The sequence below is a fragment of the Belonocnema kinseyi genome, chromosome 8 (genome assembly GCF_010883055.1).
Source record: "Belonocnema kinseyi isolate 2016_QV_RU_SX_M_011 chromosome 8, B_treatae_v1, whole genome shotgun sequence".
Lineage (NCBI taxonomy): Eukaryota > Metazoa > Arthropoda > Insecta > Hymenoptera > Cynipidae > Belonocnema > Belonocnema kinseyi.
Genome location: NC_046664.1, coordinates 70,196,678 through 70,209,740, shown reverse-complemented (window position 1 = coordinate 70,209,740; position 13,063 = coordinate 70,196,678). Strand labels below are relative to the sequence as shown.

Genomic DNA, 13,063 nt, shown 5'->3' with positions numbered 1-13,063 from the left:
ATTTTCAATGGATAAACCCAATAATTTACATCAAAATATTTAAATCAAAAAAATAAAATAACGAAAAATATAATAGTTGCTATTTCAACCCAAAGAGATCTTAATTTTAAATAAAAACCAGCTGAATTCAATAAAAAAAAGACGAATTATTAAGAAAATCCGTCAATTCACAACCAAATAGTTGAATATTCAGTTAAAAAAAAGTACTTCTCACAAAAAAAAATATCAAATAAACAGTTAAATTCAGTAAAATGAATCTATTTGAAAAATAAAGAATTTTTTCAGGTTTTTTAATCTACATACAAATTCCCTGAGAATTGAAGATTTTCCAGGTAAGTAGACACCATGTATTTTAAAAAAAGGATTAATTTTTAGCTGCAATTCACAATTACAACATTAAAGCAAATTTTCAATAAAGAGATGAAAATTTCTCGAGATTCTATCTCCATTTGGATAGAAAGTAAATCAGATCTAAAAGAAACCATCAAGTGGCTTCCGTTTTTGTATTTTTTCTTCCCATACTCAATTGCGGAAAACTACTTTTGTTGGGCGGAGGGTTGAGTCTTGATGAAAGGTAAATAAATGCCTCGTATAAACTGGATCTATCGATTACACTTACTTCGAAATGTCTGACTTTTTCTCGAGTGCACCAATTCGCAGCTTTGCTGGCAGTATTTTCTAAAGACTGGTTTTCAGAATCCATTTTCGTGTTGTTGCCGACGACAATAATTATTATTTCTTTTTTATCCTTGTTTTTGTCAATATCCTTCTTCAGGGGAATAAGGACATCGAGAGATTCTGGTTTCGTTGTGTCGTAGACTAAAACGTAGCCATCTGCGAAACCAAGATAATGTCGAGGTAATTGTTGATTGTTGGAATTGCTCTGAAGAGCTTCCAATCCTGCTGTGTCGTAAAATCTCACTTTTTCTCTGGTGCCTCTGTCTGTTTCGATATTTGCTACATAAATGTCTTCTATCGTTGGATGGATTTCCTTTAAAGAAAAATTGGTAAGGATTTACGGTGCTGTTTTTTTTAAAGATTTCCTATTTTTACCAAAAATGCTCTCAAAACAGGTGAAATAAAGTTTTCCCAACAAAATACAGTTAAACTCTTCAATAGCCCTCCCTTCTATAGCCCTTACGAGAATTGACGTCGCGCCGCATGTGCTGCCATAGGTGCTGCGCGGGGTGCGCGAAATCTGCGGCTGTCACTCAGGCGAGCAGTCAGGCGTGAACAAACAAAAGCGGAGCAGGCTATAATGAGTTAGTTGCCACCGACCGTCAGCTCCGAAATCGGGGCTATAGAAGAGTTTCACTGTAGTTGAATTCTCGAACAAAAAGGATGAATTTTCAGGGTGGCCGTTTTAATCGACGAAATAAATTCCGGGTTTTTTCCCGGTTCGCAAACATTTTTCACGGTCAATGAAATTTAAAAAATGGAACACTAAAGCTAAACAATTTTCCACTTGCGGTAATAAGATCTGAGCTGCGAATGAAAGCACTCCAGTTGGAACTATTAAATTTTGAACTTTTAAAATTGAAATTTAAAAGTTTTTAATAAAAAAATGTTTTTTTCAAATGCTCAATAATTTACGCGTATAAAATTAAAGGTACTAACATTTTTCAATATAAAAAAATATATATCCACGCTATCATTTTCAATACTCTAAATTGAAGAATCAATCAATGAACTTTAAATTTTCAAAATTATATAATTTTAAGGAATTTTAAGCTAGAAACATTAAATATTGAAAAATTGAAAAAAATTTAACTGAATATTTCTTAAATTAGACATTCAATTATTTTCTTTTTAAATAGTTTAAACATCCTTGGAAAGCTTCAAAATTTTATTTCAAAATCTTGAGAAATCTAGAAGTTGTTTTAAATATGTTTTAAATTTAAAATTCTTTTGGAAATTTTTTCAGAAAAAATATGTCAAAATTAATTGAATTTTTTCTACAATTTTGAGAAAATTCTGCAAATTTTAGAAAATTTCTTTACCATTTGGATGTATTAATAACAATTGAACATTTATTATTTTCAGGCAAAATTTGAGTAATTTTAAGAGATATGTAGAAGATTTAAAAAGATTTAAACTTAATGTAAAACTTGAAATGATAGCCTAATATAAAACAAAATGTAGATTTTCGCAAATTCTAAACAAAAAAATTAGATTCTTTTCAAGAATTGTGAAAGGTTTCAAAAGAACAAAAACATTTTCTTAAGATTCCTAGGAAAATTAAAAATAATTTTTCATTTTGAAAAATTATTTTAAGAGAATATTTAAAAAGTTTTTCAAAGATTTAAACAAGATTCTAGAAGGTTTTAAGAAAACTTTCTAAAATTTGCATGACCATTTTTAATCTTTTTAAAACTCTCAAATATCTCTTAAAATTACTCAAATTTTTTCTACAAAGGTTCATTTGTAAAATTTACATCAAAATTTAAAAATTTCACTTACGAATTAAGCATTTTTCAAATGCAACAATTAAAATTGTAACATTCAAAGTTTAAAGGCTCTTCGAAATTTTAACGATTCCAGGCTTTCTATGTCAAACAATTCAGTTAAAGATTCTTTAATTTTAAATATTTGGTTTCAATTTACTTGTCTTAAATAAAAACTCAAATATTGCTAAATATTCAATAATTAATCTTTTCTTTTTTTTTTTTTTAATTAAAAATTTCAAATTGAATGGGTTCAAAATTAAATATTTTCGAGTGAAACAATATTTCAGGTACTGCCCTGAAAGTAGGTCGTAGAGCAGCAAGGGCAGGGTACTCTGCCCTGGGCAAGAGCGTGCCGACCACTGTGCTAGAGGAACGAATAAGAGAGAATGGAAGAATCCATGTGAAAAAAAAGGCAAGTTGGAGATTTAAAAAAGTGAAAGAAAAAGGAAACGGACGTCGCTTAGATTAGAAGCGTAAAGATTGTAAGTAATGGTAATGTATAAGTTAAGTATACTAAGGTTTGTTTGCGTTCTCATGCTCTGTCTCTCTCTCTCTCTCTCTCTTTCGCTTGCAATCTCGTTTCCGATGACTCGCTCACTCGTTTCCTAATAAGTCCTAAATTGCGCTATCACATGAAATAGAGATAAGGCACTGGATACGAGACTTTATGTAAATAATTGTATATATAGTAAGAATAAGATATAAAAATATACCATATATATTAGCGGAAAGATTGTAAGGAATGTAAGTCATGTAAACCCTTAGGGGGTACATTATGAATAAAGAAGAACATAAATTTGAAGTATTGAAAAGAAGACTTATTATAAAACCTATTAAAAATTGAAAATAGATGACGGATTGTTACTAAAATAGTTGAATTTTAAACCTACAGAAATGTATGTCCAAACTAAGAGGGAAGTGGTGACAAGTAAGAGGACGTTATATGGAGCTCTGAGAGAATAGAGGATAATTAAACATGGGTACAGGAAGAGAAATTTCAAGAGAATAATTGACGGAATTAAATCAAGATTCCGTGAATTAATCTCTTAACATTTCTCTCCGTGTAGAAAGGATGATGCGGCATAATTTAAGGAAAATAGTGCAAGAGGAAAGAAAAAAGGTAAGAAGGTGGTTAAGCATGGGAGAATACAGATAGACGGAGTATAGTGGGATTGGGATGAAGAAGGGGAAGAGATAGTAAGAAATGAGGTGCCGGGAAACTAGGAGAGGAAGGAACGGGAGATAGAAAAATAAGAAATATTAAGAAGCAAAAAGAGATAAGAAACGAATGTAGGGAAGAAAGGAAGATATGTTACTAGAATATAGCAGGATTGGAGAGAAAGGATAGGAATTTTATGAGAAATTTGACACAGTGTGATGTAGTAGTAATGATGGAGACGCGGCTAGATGAAAAGGGATGGGAAAGAGTAAGGGGAAGGTTACCAAGAGGTTATAAATGGCAAGTTCAAAGTGCAAAGGGGAAGGATAAAAAGGGCCGAGCAATGAGACGCATGGTGATAGGAGTAAGAAACAAAGTATAACAGGGAATGATAAGAAATAGAGGAAAAAACAAAAAGAAGGATTAATAGTAGAAAAGGTAAAGATGGGAGGAGAGAAATAGAAGATAGTGGGGGTTTATGTGAACGGTGATATGCAGGAGAAAGCAGAGGAGATGAAAGAAATGGTGGAAGAAAATGAAGAAGAGATTAGACTGATAATATGTAGGGATTTCAATGCGAGAATAGGAGATAGAGGAGGAAGTAAATGGGGAAAAGAGAGAGGAAGAAAATCCAAAGATAAGGTACTTAAAGGGGAGGGAACGACGTTGCTAAAGAGCTTGGAGGAGTTAGGATGGTTTATCTTAAACGGAAATATAAAGGGAGATGAGGAAGGAGAATATACATTATACACGCTCAGGAGGAGAAAAGGAAACGGTCATTCATTATGTGATAGTGGATGATGCAGTAAGAGAGAAGGTCAAGAAACTGGAGGTATGAGAATATATTGATTTGGATCACTTTTTCTTAATAGTGACATTAGAGGGAGAAAACAGTAATAGCAATATGAATAAAAGGGAGCAAAGATAAAAAGTGTAAGAAAAGGGGATTGGTCAAAGCAAGAAAAAGAACAGTTTAGAGAAAAAATCAGAAATATCAAAATAGGAGAGGGCAATGTGGACGAGGTGGAAAAAATGATAGGATCAATAAAAAGAGGGTTAGAATGCCAAAGAAAAATGAAGTTGATAAACGGGGGAATAGAAGTGGATGTTATGAGGATTGTAAAGATAAAAAGAAGGTCAGAAAAAAATTAAGAAAATGGAGAAAAGAAAAAAGTACTGAAGAAGAATATAGGAGAAAAAAGAATAATTATACTGAGCTGTGTGGTCAAAAGAAAGAGTAAGAGAATAATAGGTTTGAGGAAGAGGCGGAGAAAGCTAGGTCAGAACAAGAGGTTTGGAAGGTAGTAAATAGAGAGAAAAAAAGAAGAAAAAAAGTAAACCAAGATATTGAAATCGTAGAATAAAAAAAATATTTTTTGGATTGGCTAGGAGGAGTAGAGCGAAAAGATATGAAGGGAGAACAATATGGTAGATAAAGAGATGAGGAAGAGGACATAACAAGAGAAGAAATAGTCAAGGTGTTGGGAAGAATGAAAGATGGAAAGGCACCTCGTATATACGAGATTCCAAATGAAGTATCAAAATGCAGAGGGATGAAACTAGAGGAATGGGCATGGATTATGTATAATCGAGCATGGGGAGGATAGGGGTGGCCAGAGTTATGGAAAGAAGGAGTAGTGATCCCAATATTGAAGAAAGGCAAAGGAGGGGAGGTTAAAGATTATAGGGGTGTGACGCTGATTCCAATACTGCATAAAGTATATGCAACTGTTTTGTTGGAGATATTGAAGAAAGAAGTTGAGGAAAAAAAGATAGAGCCACCGAATTAAGCAGGGTTTAGAAAAGAAATGTGGAAAAGTTGAATTTAACCGTAGAAAATACAAAGATAATAAGGTTTAGAAAAGGAGAGGGGAGAAGGAAAGAATGAACGGGGAGATGGAAGGGAATACAGTTCGAAAACGGAGAAGAGTTTAAACATTTGGGGAAATATCTTGCAAACAAATGGAGATCATAAAGGTCACATAAGAGAAAGGATAAAAAAGCACCAGCGGTAGTAAAACAGATATGGAGCATAGAAAAAAGAAGGTTGAAAAAATTGGAAAAGGAGAATGTGGTTATTTGATACGCTGTTTCGGCCGGTATTAGGTTATGGAGCAGAAATATGGTGATGGAAAAAAAGGAAAGTTATTGAGAGTTTACAAGAAAGGTATATAAGATGGACATTAGAAGTACACTGGAGGACGCCAGGATATATGATGAGAAAAGAAGCGCAAAGGGATAGATTGAGTACTAGAGTGGAAAAGAGGGCAAGGAAATTAAAAACCAAAAAGATGATTTTTCTATTTTAAACAGTTGTGTTTTCAAGTTCAAAATTAAATCTTTTAGTAAAGAATTTATTTTGAAACTAAAAAAGATGAATTTTCAACGAAAAAAGTCATTTTCAACCAAGAAAAATGATTTTTAAACCAAATAATTTAATTTATAACCAAAAAATATTTGGCACCAAACAGTTTCATTAACAACCTTTTTTTTTTTGTATTATCACTATTTTTAATCGACTAGTTGAACTTTCAGTCAAGAATGATGATTTTTAAGTCCAAATAGGAAAAACATGTAAACAAATTGTGGACTTTTCAGGTCAATAAGCCTAATTTTCTAAAAAAAAAAACAATTTAATTTTCAAAAAAAAGTTAATTTTTAGACAAACTGTTAAAAATTCCACTAAAATATTAAAATTGCAAACCAAAAATATGATTTTTTTTTGCAACGCAGTTAAGTTGTCAAACTAACAAACGAAATTTTTAGACAAAATTTGATTTTTTAACCAGAAAATATTAATTTATAACAAAAAAAACACAGTTTTAACCAATTAGTTGAACTTGAAAGTTAATGAGATGAATTTTCAATCAAAACAATTAAATTTTTATTCAGAAAATATAAATTTTCAAACGAAAAGTTATTTTTAAATAAAAACGTGGAATTTTCAATGAAACTATTAATATTTCAAACCAACAAAACGATTTTTTTTTACAAAACAGTCAGGTTTCAAGCTAAATATCGAATATTTTAGAAAAAGGTTGATTATTTAACCCAAAAAGATGAATTTTTAAATTTTCAATCATTTACAACCAAAAAGATCAATTTTCAACAAAATACATGAAAATTCATCTTTAGAAGTTAAATTTTCAAACGACAATGTAATTGTTACATTTTTAAATAAAAAATAAATTTTCAACTAATTAAAAACGAATTTTCAATAAAATGGTTAAATTTTAAATCAGAAAAAGGTTTTTAAATTAAAATGACGAATCAATAAACAAAATAATAAATTTAAAAAAAAACATCTCCACTCTTACCTAAACAGTTACATTCAACCAAACAAAATTAATATTCTGCAAAATAGTTTCAAATATTTCATTAAAAAAATCAGTTTTCAACCAAATAGTTACATTTTTAGCCAAAAGATGCAATTTTGATTTAAAAAATTTAACTTTTAAACCAAAAGGACGAAGATCCCAAAAAATAATTGAATTTTCAACCAAAGATTTTAATTAAATTATCAGCACTAATATATGAATCTTTAACAAAAAGTTAATTTTATACCAAATTTGTTTAATTTTAAACTTAAAAAAATGACTTTTTAACAAAAAATAGAATTATCAATCAAATAATTAAGGAAGAAGGATTTTCATATATAAAGATTAATTATTTACCAAAAGAAGGCGAATTTTCAACAAAATACATGAATTTTCGACTAAAAAAGATCAATATTTAACCAAAAATGGAATAGTTATATTTTAAGTTAAAACAAAATTCATTTTCAACTTCAGTAAAAACGAATTTTGAACAAAATAGTCCAATTTTTTTTACGAAAAATATCCATTTTTAACAAAATACTTGTATTTTCAACTCGAATAGTTAAATTTTTAAACAAAACTAGAATAGTTACAGTTTTAGTTCAAAAATTGATTTTCAACCAATTTAAAAAAAAATTTCAATAAAATGGTTAAATAAAAAAAAGGCTTTTCAGTTAAAACGACGAATAAATTTTAAAAAATCAGTCCCACTTTTAACTAACGATTTCAATTTTCAACGAAAAATGTAATAGCTGCTATTTAAAAAATAATAATAATTTGAAATCGTAAACATTGGAATTCACCCAAAGAAAACGAATGTTCAATAAAATAGTTTCAAAATCTTGATAAAAAAGATCAGTTTTCAACCAAGCAGTTTAATTTTTACCAAAAAAAATTAAATTTATACTAAAATAAATGAACTTCTAAACAAAAAGGACGAAGTTTCCAAAACTAAAGTTGAATTTTCAACCAAACAATAAAAAAAAATGAATTTTCATCTATAAAAATTAATTATCTACTAAAAAAGATGAATTTTTAATAAAATACTTGAATTTTCAACTAAAAAAGATCAATATTCAACCAAAAGTGGAATATTTATTTTTTCAGTTAAAAAAAGAATAGATTCTTAACTACAGAAAAACATGAATTTTTAACAAAATAGATCAATTTTTAACCAAATACTTGGAACTATAGCTTAAAAAGTTAAATTTCAAACCAAAATAGAAGTTACATTTTCATTTGAAAAAAAAAATCATTTTTAACTATAAGCAATCAAATCATAAGTAAATTATTTGATTGAATTCAACAAAATAAAATGAATATTCAACAAAATAGTTTTATATCCTTGTTCAAAAAAGATTAGTTTTCAACCAAGCTGTTTTTAACCAAAAAAGATTAAATTTATACTAAAATAAATGAACTTTTAAACCAAAATGACGAAGTTTTTGAAAAAAGTTGAGTGTTCAACAAAACAAAGATTTGAATTAAATTATCAACGAAAATATATAATTTTTTAACAAAAAGTTAATCTTCTACGGAAATAGTTGAATTTTCAACTAAAAAATACAACTTTTCCACGCAGAAGTTAAATCTTAAAACAAGTAATTAAAAAAAAAATTATTTTCATCTATAAAAATTTATTTCTAACAAAATAGATAAATTTTCAACAAAATATATGAAAATTTAGCTAAAAAAGTTACATTTCAAACAAAAATGAAATAGTTACATTTTTAGTTAAAAATTAATTTTCAACCAATTAAAAAATAATTTGCAATAAAATGGTTAATTATTAAATAAGAACAAGGTTTTTGAATTAAACTGATGAATTATATGCAAAATAATCAATTTAAAAAAATAGTTCCACTTTTAACTAAACAGTTGAATTCAACAAAAGAAATCGAACTTAAACAAAATACTTCAATTTTAAACGAAAAATATCAATTTGCAACCAAACATTTGAAAATGCAGTTTAAAAAGTTAAATTCTCAAACAAAAAGGAAATAGTTAAATTTCAATTTTAAAAAATAATAATTTTTAACCGATTAAAACGAATTTTCAATAAAATGGTTTAATTTTAGATTAAAAAATGTTTTTGGATTTAAATAATGAATCAATAAAAAATAAAATAAATTTTTAAAAAATCAGTTCCACTTTTACCTAACTAGTTGAATTTTCAACGAAAAATGTAATAGCTGCTATTTCAAACAAATAATTTAATTTTAAACCATAAACCAAAAAAAAAGCAGTTTGATTTTTAACCAAAACAGATATTTCGACAGCAGATGAATTTTTAAACAAAAATGATAAATTTTCAACAATTAAAAGATTTTTTAATCAATAAAGAAAAAATGGCATCCAAAATGTAGAACTATCATGCAAAAGAGACTCATTTTCTACAAAACGGGTGAGATTTCAATCCAAAAATAAAACAATGAGGACATAACAGAAAGAATGAGACAATCAGAACAGCGATACAAAATCAGGACATGTCCAGGTGCATCAGGACGTCTGGTCGCTTATGTACTGCCACCCTTCATTTATATTTTTTTATATTTTAAATGATAGTATTTACACGTGTATTGATAGAAAAAAGGAGAAAAAATATTGTTGAAGCTACAAGAGTTATTATCTGCATGTTATTAAAAAATATAACAAAGAAAACATAACCTATAAACTTACTGTCTTTGGAGTAACGTTTCCATATATCAGCTGCTCCAAAAGCGCAGTTTTACCCACTCCTTTCATTCCACAAACAACCACTCGCATAGTTTTTCCCATATTTTTATTTTTCACCGTATATGCGTATTACCTTTGTGCAAAATATAAATTCATTTCTCTGGATTAATTTCTATGGATAGGATTCATAAACAAATTGTATCTATACATCTTTGTCTATGCATTGATGACAATGATGACAGCTGTCAAATTATTGAATCCTCCACGTGTCCTTTTAAAAGCGCCCTCTATCAGTTATCCTACAAAACAAGATAATTTACTCAAAATCCTCAAAATTAACTCTATTTACGGCAGTACTTTATAGCAACAAACGTGTCCTTTTTTACAGTAAGATATTGTTATTTAAACAGTATTTTTTTACCTGTTTCTAAATGAATTCTATCCGATGAAAAGACAAAGACTAGTTTTATAATTAACATATCCAGTTATTTTTATTTTAAGTTTTTAAACACAAGTTCGTCGAGTTAACCCAAAACAACTAAAAGTATTGACATGAGTGATAAAAGTGATTTAGAAGAAATAAGAAAAGACGATAAATATTCAATTTTGCTCCCTACTTACAATGAAGTCGAAAATTTGCCGATTATTATTTGGCTTATTGTCAAATATTTGAACGAATGGTAAGTCAACATAACCTCAAACAATTTTTCCGATTTAGATCAGGTTTATGAGGTTTCTGAATTACAGATTGGTTACTTGTTGTATTTTTTATATAAAATATCAAACTGTACTTAAATGTTACCTATTTTAGTTATACTTTAGTCGCTTTCCATATCATTAAATCTTAAATTCATTCTTTGTTTACCTTCGAATTTCGAACTTTTTGAAATACGTTTCTTTTTTTATTCTCGCAAGTCAAAAATTGAATTTTATTTTAAATTTAAACTTTCAAAGCTACTGGATTTTGATTTCGTCATACACAAAATTAAAGAATTTCAAACTTAAAGACTTTAGAAACGTCGTAATTAAAAATTAAGACTTCCTATTTCCCTCCTATCCCATTTTTTATGAATTCATCTTTTTCCCCTGTTTTAAAGAAACTTCTGCTTTTTCTCGTTTTTTTTTTCACAAAAATGCGAACGAAATGAATCTAAAAAATTCAAAAATTTGGTTGACAGTTTTTTTCAGAACTGAAAAATCTTTCTTAGTTAAAAAAGTCAAATCTTTTCATGGAAATTAAAAAATATATTTTTTTTAAATTCGTATCTACGGTCTTAAAACCCAAATGTTTTTTTGAAAACTTATGTTTTTTATGACAAATTTGGCTTTCTGGATTTGAAATTTATCTTTTGGCAGAAAATCGACTTTTTGGTTTGAGTATTAATCTTTTTTTGTTAAAAATTTTTATTTTTTGGTATAAAGTTTAATGATTTTGTACCAAATTCAATTTTTTGGTTGAAAATTAACCTTTTTATTGAAAATTCAGATTTTCGGGTTGAAATAAAAATTTTAAGTAGAAAATTCTACAATTTAGTTGACATTTTTTCTCTCGGGACTGGAAAATCTTTCTTAATGGAAAATCCCTTTTTTTCACTTCAAAATTCATCTTTTTATATTGAAAATTTACTTTTGTTACGAAAATTATCTTTTTAACTGAAAAGTCTATCATTACATTTTTAGTTCAGAATTCATCTCTTTTGATTGAAAATTTAACTATTTTGTGAAAAGTTGATCTTTTTGGCCGAAAATTCAACTATTTTGTTGAAAATTTGCCTTTTTAGATAGGAAATTGGTCCTGTTAGATTGAAAATTCATCATTGGTTAAAAATGTCATTATTTTGTATAAAATTCAACTATTTTTTGAAATTTAAGTTTTTTTTATTCAAAATTCATATTTTCAGTTTGGAAATTAAAATATTTGGTAAAAAATTCAATAATTTGGTTGATAATTTTTTCTTCCATGACTGAAAAATTTTCTTAGTTAAAAAATTATATATTTTTTTTTTAAATTCGTCTTTTTGGAATGAAAATTCATCTCTTGGTATAAATTAAATCTTGTCTGACTAAATTTTCCCCTGCTTAGTTGAAAAGTCTTTTTTTGAAGTCTGAACTGTTTTGTTGAACATTCGTCTTTCTGGATACAAAATTAAACTTTTTTGTTAAAAATTCAACTTTTTTCGTTAAGAAGTGATTTTTTTGGCTAAAAATTCAGTTCTTTTGATGGAAATTCGTATTTTTACGTATGAAATTCGTGCTTTTTGGATAGAAAATTCATCTTTTGGCAGAAAAGTCGACTTTTTTTGTTGAAAGTTACTTCTTTTTATTGAAAAGTCTACTACTATATATTTTCGGTTGCGAAATCATTTTTTTCGGTTGAAAATTTTTATTGTTTGGTTAAAAATAGAATTATTTTGTATCAAATTTCACTATTTTGTTGAAAATTATATTTTTATTTAAAATTTATATATTTGGATTAAAAATTAGAATGTTTTGTAGAAAATTCAACAATTTGGTTGATATTTTTTTTCATTCAAGGTATGGAAAATCTTTTTAGTTGAAAATGTATCTTTTTGGATTTAAAATTTATCTCTTGCTAATAATATTTTGTTGTTGAAATTTCATCTTCCTTGGTTAGTAATTCATATGTTGATAATTTTTTTTATATTAATTATTGAACCTACAAATTTAACTATTCTATCTGTGGTTCAAAATTTATCCTTTTTAGTCGAAAATTTTACTAATTTGTTGAAAATTCATTTTTGTGTTTGAGGAATACTTTTTTTTAATTATAAATATAACTATTCCATTTTGTGTTAAAAATTTCTCTTTTTTAGTTGAAAATTCATGTATTATGTTGAAAATTGGTATTTTTGGTAAAAAAAATAATGTTGATGAAAATTCATTTTTTTTTTTTAAATTAATCTTCTTGGTTGAAAATTTATCTCTAGGATTGAAAGTTAAATTATTGTTTCAGCAATTCGTTTGCTTCTTTTCTAATAATTTCATAATTTTTAGATGAAAATTCAACTACTACATTTTCGTCTTTTTTTATTTGAAATTTTTCCACATGGTTGTAAATTGTAACAACTTTGTTAAAAATTTATTTAATTAGTTGAAGATTCAAATTATTTTGTTTAAATGCAACATATTTCGACTTGAAATCTTAGGACTATGGCACCTGCATTAATTTTGTTAAAAATAATGTATTGCCCCATTATTCTCCTATTTAAAAAAAATACGCTATTTCACCTGTTTTGAGATAATTTTAGGCTGTAAAGTTTGAATTAAATTTAATCTTGAAAATATTGAAAATTTAACATAAATTTTGGAGCTACGTGTATTTAATGTTGTAAAATTTACATTTTTAATGATCGGTCATTTTTAGTCCTCAAAATAAAACATTTTACAGCTAATAAAGGGGGAGATTTATAAATAAAACATTTAATTTCAGCTACATCGATTTC

At 27.2% G+C, this 13,063-nt stretch overlaps 2 protein-coding genes across 2 annotated transcripts in view; one reads left to right on the top strand and one right to left on the bottom strand.

Annotated features, from left to right (window-relative positions):
* Positions 1–227: 227 nt before the first annotated feature.
* On the bottom strand, positions 228–9,856 carry LOC117178953 (NF-kappa-B inhibitor-interacting Ras-like protein). The gene is made up of 2 exons (XM_033370536.1): positions 9,603–9,856; positions 228–991 (listed from the first exon to the last, which is right to left on the bottom strand). Exons 1-2 carry the CDS (start codon positions 9,699–9,701, stop codon positions 485–487), a joined length of 606 nt encoding a protein of 201 aa, XP_033226427.1. The 5' UTR covers positions 9,702–9,856; the 3' UTR covers positions 228–484.
* A 45-nt stretch (positions 9,857–9,901) lies between these two features.
* The window catches only part of LOC117178952 (probable dolichol-phosphate mannosyltransferase), a 16,232-nt gene continuing 13,070 nt past the window's right edge, over positions 9,902–13,063 (top strand). Inside the window, exons 1-2 of the mRNA XM_033370535.1 lie at positions 9,902–9,986; positions 10,101–10,279. Coding sequence (XP_033226426.1) covers positions 10,152–10,279 — 128 coding nt within the window. The 5' untranslated portion in view covers positions 9,902–9,986; positions 10,101–10,151. The remainder of the gene's footprint in view (positions 9,987–10,100; positions 10,280–13,063) is intronic.